Source organism: Gouania willdenowi, chromosome 3, assembly GCF_900634775.1.
Source record: "Gouania willdenowi chromosome 3, fGouWil2.1, whole genome shotgun sequence".
NCBI classification, from domain to species: Eukaryota; Metazoa; Chordata; class Actinopteri; order Blenniiformes; family Gobiesocidae; genus Gouania; species Gouania willdenowi.
In genome coordinates this window covers 19,235,696-19,248,620 of record NC_041046.1, presented here as the reverse complement: position 1 = coordinate 19,248,620, position 12,925 = coordinate 19,235,696, and the positions used below count along the sequence as shown (strand labels likewise).

Below are 12,925 nucleotides of genomic sequence, written 5' to 3'. Positions count from 1 at the left end.
CCCCCACTCAGGTGAAACTGTCCCTTTTTAAATATTTTTCTCTCCTATAAAGTCTTATTAACCCTTCTTTAGGGAAAGCTGTTGATGGTCACAGTTAAATAATATTAAACAGAATTTTACTTTATTTTCTTCTTTTCACAATAAGAACAAAACATGCACAGTTGTTGCAAAAAGATCACATTTCTCATAGTGTGAACATATTTGACGCAGACATGGGAAAGGAAAAAGCTGCAACATCACTTTTAATTGGAATTGTAACTTCCAACAGGATGACCAGTTGCACTGTGGAAACACCAGAATGACTGCAGGGGAAAATTACTATGTCGCATGGCTCAAAAGAAATTATGACAAAGTAAAAAGAAAAAAAGTGTTAAATAAACAAGGATTAAATACTAGTATAAATACGCATGCAAATATAATACAAATGGCAGAGGTGTAAAGAGTACTGATATATCCTACTTAAATAGAAGTACTGTTACTTCATTGGAATTGTGAATTAGTACAGTAATCATACATAAAATACTCAAGTACAAGTAAAAAGTAGCTCAAGTAACTAGTACTCAAAGTAAAAGTTACTAGTTACTTTCACCCCCCACGTTTATTTTTGGTAATACGTGTTGTCATGATTCCCTTGCATTCAGTAAACATCTCATGTATAAACTTAAAAAAGAAGAGATGAAATCTTGCACAATTGGAACTTAATTTATATTCCACAAAGGTATCTGTATAATTTAAAAGGTTTGTCAAAGTTTACAATTATTTTTCAAATAAAATAACACCAATGCTTAGTCATCGTGGATTACATGCTTGTAGAATGTTGGCGATGCTCTTGAGAAAATGACCTCCATTCAATGCTGTTTGTAGTTTCACAATGTCCGTTGATCATTTTTAAACAAAAAATAATAATTTACTCAGTAACGGTTGGGTGTAGAAACATAACAAATTCCTTTACTTTTTTTTAAAGTACAAGTGAAATTACTGATTTAGACTAGAAAAAAGTACAAGTACCCATAAAACCAACTCAATTACAGTCAGAGGTGGCAAAAGTACTTGTCTTCAGTACTCAAGAACTTGTAGAAAACTGGTACAGGGAACAAGTTAAATACGTTACCTTTGAACACCTGGAAAATGTAGCACTCATAATAAATTCAATTTGTAAATAAAATGTTTTAAGAAAAAAAAAAAATGCAAATGCTAAATTACACCCAGAGCAGCTTTGAGTTTAACATTTTTAAAAACTTGAAAATATTACTAAAAAACTAAGGGATCTGCCTAACAGAAAAAAGCTCAAACTACCAACATTGTGCATTTTTTTATGTCGTGACATCATCTTCAAAGGTCCTAAAATTAATGGGCTCATTTTTTAAATATAGGGAGAAGAAAGTAGATAATTGTTTAAAAAAATAAGGAGTAAAAGTAAAGAGTAGCTAAAGATACCTGAAAAAAATAACGATAAGTAAACACTATCATTGATCCCCCTCCTTAGAGTAAATATATATATATATATATATATATATATATATATATATATATATATATTAGTCATTTCATAAGTCCGTCAATAAAATGGTATGTGTAGTTTTGTATTTATTTATTTATATTACTTTTTTTTTAATTTCAACTATTATTTTTCTTTAATAACAATATAATCATAGTATATTAATATCAATAATACAAACGTTTACAATAATATTGTTTTTTATATTTATCATTTTTATTGCCTTGAAGGCAACATCATTTTTATTTGAAGATAATGCCTGAATATTAATTGTTCAATTTATGAAGATGGAATAAAATTACTTGCATTGAATATTCAGTTGTGTTATGTTCTACTTTTGGAGAATGGCATTTTTCGGTAATTGTCTGTATTTATGCTGTATGTTGCAAATTTAAAAATAAATACATAAATAAGAAGAAGGGAAAAAAAACTACTTAAGTACAGTAACGTGAGTATTGTAATCCGTTACTTTCACCTCTGACTTTAGTTTGATTGTCACAGGCAGGAATGATTTCCTGTAGATTGAGAAAACTTGTTGACCAATAGCTGCTGACGGGAGAAGTTGTTAAATAAAGGTGAACGTTGATTGGACACCCTGTGTGACTGGTGTGGTCTAGGCCCCGCCCACTCGGTGACGCAGCAGGCAGAGTGTTGATCTGAGGGCAAAGCAGCTTTAATATTAGCGCAGCCACAGGAGGTGGAGATGGCTTCCCTCGGACAGGAGCAGCGTTACGGGCTCTGCAGTGGGAAAGCGGACAGAAAGAGTCCCAACAGGACCCTGTTCCATGTTAAACTGACGGACACCGCTCTCAAAGCACTGGAGGCTTACCAGCACCTCAAGGTACCGCTTTAATGAGACACACTAGTGTACTGTGCCCATGAAGCACACAGCATAGCACTTTAGAAACTACTGTGGTTATATAGTGTTGCTGAGCTTTACTACTGTAACCAGCAGCTTTGTGTGATTTTAACTTGTTATATTCTCTATTAGTTTTTTTTTTATTTTTATCATCATTATTGTTGGGTAGAAATATAAAATGTTTCTTATTAATCCAGTGAGAGTGGATCAGCTGATCAGGACTGAAGCTGTGGAGCCACAGTCTGATCACACTGTTAAATAGGCTAGCATTGACTTCTCATTAGCAATTAATGAAGACCACCAACAGCACACATGCTTTGATTGGTTTTATGACTGCTTCCCTGTGTGCTCATTAATATTGAAATCATATTCGGTGATTTGTCTATGCAGAATTGTTCCAGTAAATAACCATGATTGTTTTTTTTTTCTTCTTCTTCTTCTTCTTCTTCTTCTTCTTCTTCTTCTTCTTCTTCTTCTTCTTCTTCTTCTTCTTCTTCTTCTTCTTCTTCTTCTTCTTCTTCTTCTTCTTCTTCTTCTTCTTCTTCTTCTTCTTCTTCTTCTTCTTCTTCTTCTTCTTCTGTCATCACAGGGCTCTTTATCAAGTGAACCATCCATTTGTTTCAAGGGAAACCAAGGGGTAAGTTTAATCTAATTACATAATTTATTTATTTTATTCACTTCCAACCACATGCATTGAAATGATCAGATTTAACACTTTGTGCATGTGATGCGACCCCTTTCTGAGAGTAAATGATCTCTGGAGCACTTCACTCTCTTGCTGCTTTCATCAGAGCACCCAGATGGGAGCGTAAAGCTGGTTTTCTGCAGCTGATGGGAGACGTGCGGGTTACTGGGTCATGCTGGTGACTGTGGAGAGGCTTTGTTAGGTCAGCAGCACTGGGGGGGGAAAGGGCGAGGGAGAAGCATGCACAGTTACTGATAGACACAGTGAGTCAACACTAACAGTATGGGTGGGGTAGAGTTATCATAAGTCAAATGAGGAAAGGGTATAGTACACAGAGGAGACTCATCAATAACTTCTCTTTGCAAAGTTTTGAAATACACTAACTCAGCAACAATAAAAGGGATTTTTTTAGGAGGGGGTTTTGAAGGAGCCATAATCTGCACAAAGTAGCCTGAACTATGCGTGTTTTGACTTAAGTTGCTAGCAGCTGTGTCCTTGGAATACCATTCAGTCAATGCTAATTGCAAAGGCTGTTTAGAAAGAGTCGCAAACACTAAATTTGACCTGTGTTGTGATGTGTTTCATGATGGACTGGAATATACCTGGTTATGTGCATAACAGTTGGCCTACCTTAAAATTTCCCGTATCCTCCACGGTTTTTACAAATATCGCCTACAATCTTTGAAATGTCCTTATTCAACAAAACGCATTATTTTGCACCATATTTGTTTTAACTTTTTAAAAATGGGACTACTTTACTCTTTTAAAACCTGTATTCGGCCATCTTGATATCCCATTGTTTTCTATTGGAGTGAAATATTCAGCTTTCTTTTTAGATCATTTAGCAGTTCAGTGCACGGCTGACACCCTGGTGGCTGAAGTTGGCGAGTAAATCACGGACTGTTGAAGGACCCCCCCCCCTCCCAAAAAAAAAAAAAAAGACTTCTATCTTCAGGGTACTTCAGCCCCTAGAGCGTCGGCCGCACGCTGAGCTCTTCTTCTCTGCTTCATGTTCACGATTACATGGGAGCTTTAATTCACCTTTGATTCAGAACAAAAACTAAATACTGACCTTGTAAACACTTAATTCTGAATGTAAATGTAATTCTGAATTAAACTTAATAATGAATTAGGTGGCTGTTGTATTCCGAATTAAATAATTCCTTGATCTTGTAAACACTTAATTCCGCTTTAAGGTAATTCCGGTCGTTCTGCTCACGCTCCTCCTGACGCGATGACATGCTTGTGACGACATAAGCCAAGCTGTCCGCCTGGACTCGGCCCGAGACTATTTATTTCTTAAAAGCCTTAGAAGACATGAATATCATAAAAAGAGTGGATGGATGGAAGCAAAACATGTAAATATTCACACGGACACAGGCTTATTACACACACAGAGACATAAGCAAACGGAACAGGCTTCATCTGGTTAGGGTTAGGGCCAATCAGAACCTTCCCAACCCCCAGACCTAACCCTAAAGCGGAATTGAATAAAATAAAAAAAATTAACCTGTTTTCCATGTAAACCTCATTTCGGAATGACCATTTTCATGTAAACGCAAAGCAGAACACTTTAATTCGAAATAATTAATCCTGAATTTAAAAAAAACATCATGTAACCGTGGCCATTTTCTACTGCCAACCAGTTGTCGCCCCCTGCGTTCATAGATTATTTTTCGGGCCACAACTGTTTTTATTCTCTATCGGTAAACCAAAGAGGGTTACATCGACATCTTTAACGTTTCATGATTATTTAGAGCAACCAAAAGACGCACAAATTGTCATTTTGACCTAAAAAGCTGCTAATTGTCTGAAAAGCTGGCTGAATGCGTCATTCTTATAGAAAATAATGTGTTGTACAGGCAAATGACTGTGTGACGTCATTTCAAGATGGCAAAATACAGGTTTTAAAATGGTACAGTACCATTTTTAAAAGCTAATAAAACAAAAAATAGTGCGTTTTGTTATGCTTAGATCTTCTAGTGAGGACATTTCAAAGATTTTAGGCCACATTTGTAAAAAAAAAAAAACAGTGGAGGATTTTTTTTTTTTTTTTTTAAAGAATGTCACGTACTTGCCGAGTAGAATGTTGACAGTGTCCAAATCGACTTTGCACAACCTGTTACTCAGGATTGATTGTCGGGGTGGAGGTTTTCTCTCCAAGAGGTCAGGTGCTGGAGGTGAGAGGGCGGTCACTGCCTCAGCTGCACTTTTTGTTTGCTTTGGGGATTTTCTTGTCTCTGTAGATCCCTGCTGAAGGCCCAGTTTACACAGTGTTCCCAGAAATAAGATGCAAAGTTCTAAGAATCAAGTACTTGTAGGCAGCCGTTTATTTAGAGTTCTTAATTTTTATCTTATTTACACACAGCAGGGTTTACGAATGGCTGCAGGGGCTCGCAGAAAAATAAACAAAACAAAGCTAGCTGAAGTCTGAAGGACTTCCCAGTAGACAAGATTGTGGCTGAGTTAACTTAATTGAAATAGTCTCAAAGATTAGTTGAGCCATGTGTCAGAGTTGGGCTTGTTTTGTCTGTGATCCTCTGTGGCAGTCTGACTGCTGAGGGATTGCAGGGAATTTCACACTGCTCTCTTAATATGGCCCAGAGAGCTAAAGCTATCAGCCAAAATAATGTTTATGGGCAATTACAGTAGCCATGGCACCCCTAATTACAGCATGGAGCATTATGAGTTGAGTTTGCTCCAGTTTTCCCTGTCTGACTGACTCAGACATGTTTTGCAGTGACACATGGCCAGTGACACAAACTCTGGACTGTAAAGGTGTTTTTGCTGGATTTAGCCCCACTTTTTTGTGCACACACACTTGGTGAGGTAGATTACGGTTGTTCTTGTGTGTAGCATGGTATTTATTTTGGATGTATTCCTGCTGGAATGGTTGTTTTTTTTTTTTTTTTTTTTTTTTTTTTTTTTAGGTGTCTGTGTGTCCTGTGTGGTCTGAAAGCATGACTAATTCATGTCGTATCACCCGTATTGCTGCGCTGTGGCCATTGTCATACAGTCGTCACCCTGGCAGTGTGGGTCTGTCTGTTTGTTTGGCTGGCCTGTGTGAATCAGGAAATCTTGGCACTTGGATTTTTATGAGTATCTGTGTGTCTGAATCGGTGTGTGTGTTTAGACCATCTGTGTAGGAATCCCAAGTCTCCTGTGTGTCTCCTCTGATTTGAATAACAATGAAGGGGTGTGGAGGGTGCAGACAGAATCAAGTTTTACAACTTTACAGTCAGTCCAGATGTGTTGTGGTCTGCCCCAAGGGTTTGTTTGTCCTCAGCAGGCCAGGAACTCGCCTGCTGTAAAGATATTGGTGTGGAACCCCCCAAAAAACATTAATGTTAATCAGATTTGTAGAAGTTTTATCTGGGAGGTTTTAAAATATGCTAATTATATGCACTGAGTGTGACAATAATATAGTTGTTACACTAATTTAAGTAAAATGAATACACGCTCCTGATTTGTGGCCACATGAGATCACACTTAACTTAATAGCCACGATTACAATGTGTTTTTTTTTTAATTTGCAGTTAGTTATTCCGAAAAAAATTATTGGGAATTAAAGTGTTCTGCTTCGTGTTTCCATAGAAATAGTAATTGTGAATAGAGGTTTACATGGGAAACCTTTATTCTATTCCTCTTTCCGCCTGGGGGTTGGGAACGCTCTGATAGGACAGGAGGCGAACGTGACGTATCACGTCCATCGGAAAAAACGCACAACAAACCTTTTCTTTTAGGCTAAAACATAGAAGACCACACATGAGAACTGTTTTCACCTTTTTTTTTATTGTAGTTTTGAAGCAGCTTCTCGACAGTAACACACTTTGGTCTGCAGAGCGGAAAGAAGATAGGAACTAATCACCGGTAAATAAAACCCAGTAAAACTCCGGAAAACAATAACCAGGAAAAAATAGTTGTTCCCTGGTATAGATAGTAGCTCTAACAACCGGTACAATGATAAACTTGGTGATATTACAGCCTGTGCAGCAGTACAGGGGTGCATTTACTCCGTCTTCGGATCTTAGTATCACCCGTCCAATGAAATAAGTCCGCGTTTCATTATAATCATGTCTTCTAAGGCTCTTATTAAATAGTCTCTGCTCTACTCCGGGCCACCATCTTGGAGTGTGTCATCACCAGTGGCGAGTCATCGTGGTAAGACGTGCATTCGCAGAACGACCGGAATTAACTTAAAAGGGAATTAAGGATTCACAAGATAGAGGAATTATTTAATTTGGAATTAAAATCTGAACAAACCAGCCACCTAATTCGGATTGAAGTTTAATTCGGATTTAAATTAGCTTTAGTAATTAAGTGTTTACAAGGTCAGTTTAAAGAGAAATTAACTTTTATTCTGCTTTAAAGAGGAATTAAAGCTCCATGTACACGTGGCCAAATGTGTCATTGATGTGTCTTTTATGCTAAAGTCCCCTTTTTAATGTCTGTCCGGTTTGATGGAACCACAGACAGATATTTATCAACCACAGTAGAGAGTGAGACCCCACTTGCAAATTCACTCCCAGCTAAAATCTGGTACAGGGCATTAAATGGAATTATTAATGCTTTAGATTGTCCCGTATCAAAATAAATAAACTTGAAATGTAAAAAACATAGCTGGGACGGTAGTTTGTATTAAAATTATGAAGTTTGTTTTTGAATTTCTGTTTAAAAAGTAAATGCACTACAGTATATCAGGCATCCCGGGAGTCACATGCGGTCCTCGCACAAAATTACAAAAATGCACACTAATGGCTAAAATATACAAAACAAGAATATACAAAAATTACGCAATCTACAAAACAATAAAAATGACTCCAAAAGTACAAAATGACAACATCCCATTCCAACCTGCTTGCAGTTAAAATGACAACATAAATACACAAAAAAAGACTTGAACAGAACAACAGAACTTTTGGAAAATGACGCAGAACAACAACAGAAACACACAAATCCTTTGTTCTTCCCTGTATCAATGCTCATTGATCATTATTTTATTATTACCAAATGTTTACAACAAAGTTGACTGGTGTATTTCTTTTGATTTTTGAAGAAAAATAAGTGAGAAGTTAAATGATTTTGTTTCTATAAAAATAACTTTTAACCTTTAATTCAGTTTTATTTATATAGAGCCAAATACAACAAAGTTCTCTCATGGCACTCATCATAAAACAGGTCAATGAGGGTCAGATGTTTTCTCCTATCTTGTAAACTGTTGTTTACAGTATTTATCTTCTAGTTAATTAATTGGCCCTATTATTTGGTGTGATGGACTTGAAAAATGACAGTGTTATAGGACTGAATGACTGTATATAGTTTTAGTGTAATGTGCTGCAAGGATGACGCATCATTAATATTGAAACCACTCTCAATCAGCACAGTGTGGTATACATTAGGCACATGTTCACATTGCAACAGAGCTTTGAGTGTGTGTCACTAATCTCTTCTCTATATGTTTCTTGTTGAAGTTATGCCGGTCCCTCTCAAATCACCTTAGTCTGTGTGTGTCCACAAAGGGCAAATTGTTGAGTGCAGAATGTTTTAAATCTCATCGGTTGGAGCTGGCTGATGTCTCCCATAGGCAGAAATCTAAATCATGTACACTGGCTGAATTCTATATAATTCTAAGTAAACAAGCGTGTGTTCATGATGGAGACAAGCATCTCTCTGAGCTCTGGGAAAAAAGCTCCCTCTGTCCAAGACTGCTTGAAGATATTGAAGCACATCTTGCCTGCACCGAGAACGCGTACTGTCTAATAATCCCACAGGAGTAAATCTGCACCGTAAGGTAATGAGGCATAATGGGGCACTTGTCCCGCAGCCCACTCCCAACATGTGTCATGATCAGGCCTACATGTCTGCAAACACAGTGCTCTGTGGAGGATGCGTCTTTGCTTAAGGGGGCAGAGTGAGGAGCTTTATTTGGCCACAGTGACCCACAATTGGTGCAAGTTGACAGGATAGCCCTCGGGCGGCTGCCAGAGATGGATCCTTGTTGGCATTGCGGAGGATTCCTTGAAGGGGGGGGTATGCTTGTGGCATAATCAGGCCCTCCTCTCTCACTCCTTTTTTTTTTTATTCTTCATTTTGGAGCTTGCAGGGCTGCCTCTCTGTGAAATTGCAAATGAAAGGGAGTGGAAGGTGATTACAGACTGGGGCTTGATTACATGCACTGTCTCCAAGTCGTGGCAGCCACATTAATCACCCACTGCTGGCATGTGAAACACAGCAAGAGGCAAGACACCGCGTAAGCTGGGAGCGTTGGCTGTGGATAAACGCACGGCACTCCTGCATGATCATGTAAAAGTGGGTAGTTTCTGTCTTTGTATGTTTCCCTCCAGCTTGCTGCCACCCATCCTCCTCTGCTTCCACTGAGCCAGGAACACAGACAGACATTGTGTTTTGTATCTCCGTCCTCCATTGTGGAGGGGACCCGTCTTTAATGGCATTTGTCAACTTGTGGCCCAGGGAACAATTCAGCTCTTTATTTTGTGATGAGATGATAAGTAGTGTCTGCTAAAATGTGTGTGTGTGGTGTGTCAAAGGCAATGCAGGGATGTTGGGGTGATGGCAACCAGGGTTGGGGTCAGTTACGTCTTCAATTACCCATGTTCAATTACTATTCAGTTACAAATACAATGACCAGCATTTTTTTGAATTATAATTAAATTACAATTATTTTCTATCCTCAGAAAGTAAATTACAATTACATTCTCATTTTCTAAAGTTCAATTACAATTCATCACAATTACTGAGCCTGAAATAAAAAACCTAATAAAAGTTAACCTTCCTCATGCGTTAGCTTTCTGTTACCATCCCTTATAATAATGGGTCCTAATTCAGCTGTAAAATACACTAAAAACAATTATCTATCATCTAATTTCTTTTTTTTATCCAATGGTTACCTTGTTAGGCTTCCTAATCAATGAAAATATAGGTGGGAAAGCTTTTAATAATGAACTACATATGTGTAGAACTGTAACGTGGTTCCCCAGTTTTGCCTTAAATTATAAATCACATATTTTCATAGAATTTTCATGGCCATTACAGTTACAAAGTCAAATATCTGAACTCAATTACAATTTATTTACGATTACAACAGCGACAGATTTTAAAAATGACAATTATAACTATTCCATAATTGTAATTAATTAGAAATTACGTGATTACAATTATAATTGACGACATCCCTGATAGAAACATTTCACCCTCTAAGTAGCAGTAATGAGAAGATCTTTAATTCAGACTCTTTTTCTTCACCCTAGATTAAAACACACACACACACACACATCTAGTCCAGAGTGACTGGTCTCCTGCTGTTAACAGACAGCGGTGGTGGCGACAGGTTTGGCTCCCTCCCCCTCCTCTGGAGCCTCCTCCCTGTCAACCAGAGAAGGGGAAATGTACTCACTCCCACTCCTGGAGCAGAGGAGTCCGGGACAAAAGACGGACTGTTTTTCGAAGGCCATTACTCAGGATACAGAGGATGTAAAAACAATAGGTTGCATGAGATCTACACCCAAAGCCCACGTTCAACCAACACTAGCAGGAAACATGAGCCCTGCGCACTGACAGCAGCCCCTCACGGTTTTTGTTCAATCTACTTTATAGTTTTGATTAAGCCTGGAAACTGAGCCTCGGCCCTCCTTTGTGTAGAGACATTTATGACAGCGGAGAGAAAACGTTGGCTCATTAAGAAAGTAGCACAGCTCAGATTGACAGAACTGAGCTTTGTTGTGTCAAAGCACTCACAGGTCACTGTGGTGTGTTGTTTGTTACAATAACTTAAGTGTTATTTCTGTTTATTTTTAACATGGAGAGCGCAGACCTCTGCCAAGTGCCAAATACCTTCTTATCCAGATAGTGACAGTTTTCTGGATCAGTGATCCTGATCATGGTACCATGATCAAGAAATTTGTCTCCATTAATAACAATACAATGTATTATGGGCACCTTTATTTTACCCCCCCCCCCAAAAAAAAAAAAAAAACAATCTGGATGAAATTCGTAGGGGTAATGGAGAACTATCCCGACGTAACTGATTCAGACTTAATAAAGATTAATCAATTATGAACTGAATATATCAACTGGTTTCATTTTACCAATGATGAGATATATATATATATATATATATATATATATATATATATATGTTTTTTTTTAACTGAATAAGATTCAGTATATTGATCCGGATCCCCTTTTATAATTTAATGGAATTTTCCACAGTAGTAGGTCTATCTTTGGTTAAAGTTTTTTTACCGGGTTCTTTATACAAAATCCTACTAACAGAGAAACAAACACACCAGTGAAAACAATAATAGTAGTAATAAAATTAATGTGCCACAGAGTTTAAACATTTCTTAAACTAAATAAATCAATTTAAAGACTTTTTTCTTTCCAAAATTGGCATTAAACTTTAGTGTAACAAGGTTTTCTAAACAACCTATTGATTATTTGTCACTTTTAAACTCCTGTGGTGCTTTAGGAGTTGAAGAAATTCAAAGTGACTCTGTACACAAAGGTGGAGCCTTCAAGGTTTGTCTATTTTTAAGCCTCAACTATGATACTTGTCAGGTTTCTGACTGTGTTTTCATTTTTCTGTTTTCATGCGGTGGCCCTGGAATTCCTTTGGAATCCAAGCATGACTTTACCACATTAACTCTCTGTAAGCTTTAGAACTGATTTTCCAGTTGTTGTTTTTTTAAGGTTTTTAAAGCTCATGGAATGAGCAAATGCATCATATTTAATGTTGTGCATTTGTTTTGCTTCCCCAGTAGTATACCTGCTGCATATTATTGTATATGGTTTTAACTTTCTCATTTCTTTATGCTTCCTACTTATATCCCACTTCATTGTTCTGTTTCTTCAACTTCAATGTTAATGCTGCTGTGAGTATCTCTGGTTGGTGCATGCATGCTGGCATGGTTGAATTGTGGTTCTCACTTTGTGCCAATGTGCTGGTTGACAAACGTAAACAGCAGAATAAGGCCGAATGCGGAGTAATGTCACAAATCAAAGGGAATACCTTGAAAAATAACCAAAAATGGCATCAAATCATTCTGTTTTTTTCCTGCATGGCAAAGAAACACAAATCAGAGTAAGAATAAAGTAAAAACTCTTCTTAAAGAATCTTTTCTGCTTCTGCGCCATCTTTTCATTCTTCTACAGGGTTCCCAATCCCACAACGCAACGTGCAAAACTTTTACAAAGTTCAAATCATGTGACCATTTGTTTATAGTGGTGATAAAAACAAACTTAAAATAAATCAAGTAAATTATCTATGGATTTATTGATCTATGAGGATGGCTATGCTCGCATTTATTATTGTGTGATGAGATCTAGGGCTGGGCGATGTGGACCAGAACTCGCATCTCAATTATTTTTCTCAAAATGGTAATATATGATATAAATCTCTATTTTTAACTCAATGAAGTTTTACCAGAGAGACAATTCAGGGTTACATTTGCTGATGAAAAATACCACACAGGCTCATTTATTAACAACCAGCTGCGCAATATGACCCACTTTAGTCTTTTTCTCCTCTAAGGGACAGCACGTGTGAGTGAGTTCTGTAGTGTGGCTTGTTTAGGTTAAGGTTAGGACACACTCAGTGGTCATCTCACTGGCCTTTACAGAAGTAGAGAAAGCAGCGACTCCTAAAATGAGTTTTTAAAAAAATACAAAATAAGCAATAAAATATATATCTCAGAAAAGGACAATGTTTGACTGTACTCTATGAATAATATTAAATACTTGTATGATGTGATTGTATTAATAAAAGCAATTTAACAAAGAATATAGATTTATCTTGATATAGATGATATTATTTTCTATATCGGCAAAATAGAAAACTTGATATATCTTGAATCATGATTTATTG

General features: G+C 37.2%; 1 protein-coding gene across 1 annotated transcript in view; it reads left to right on the top strand.

Annotated features, from left to right (window-relative positions):
* Positions 1-2,154: 2,154 nt before the first annotated feature.
* The window catches only part of LOC114461148 (RNA polymerase II elongation factor ELL2-like), a 39,671-nt gene continuing 28,900 nt past the window's right edge, over positions 2,155-12,925 (top strand). The window contains exons 1-2 of the mRNA XM_028443004.1: positions 2,155-2,339; positions 2,947-2,994. Of these exons, the coding sequence (XP_028298805.1) occupies positions 2,202-2,339; positions 2,947-2,994 (186 nt within the window). The 5' untranslated portion in view covers positions 2,155-2,201. The remainder of the gene's footprint in view (positions 2,340-2,946; positions 2,995-12,925) is intronic.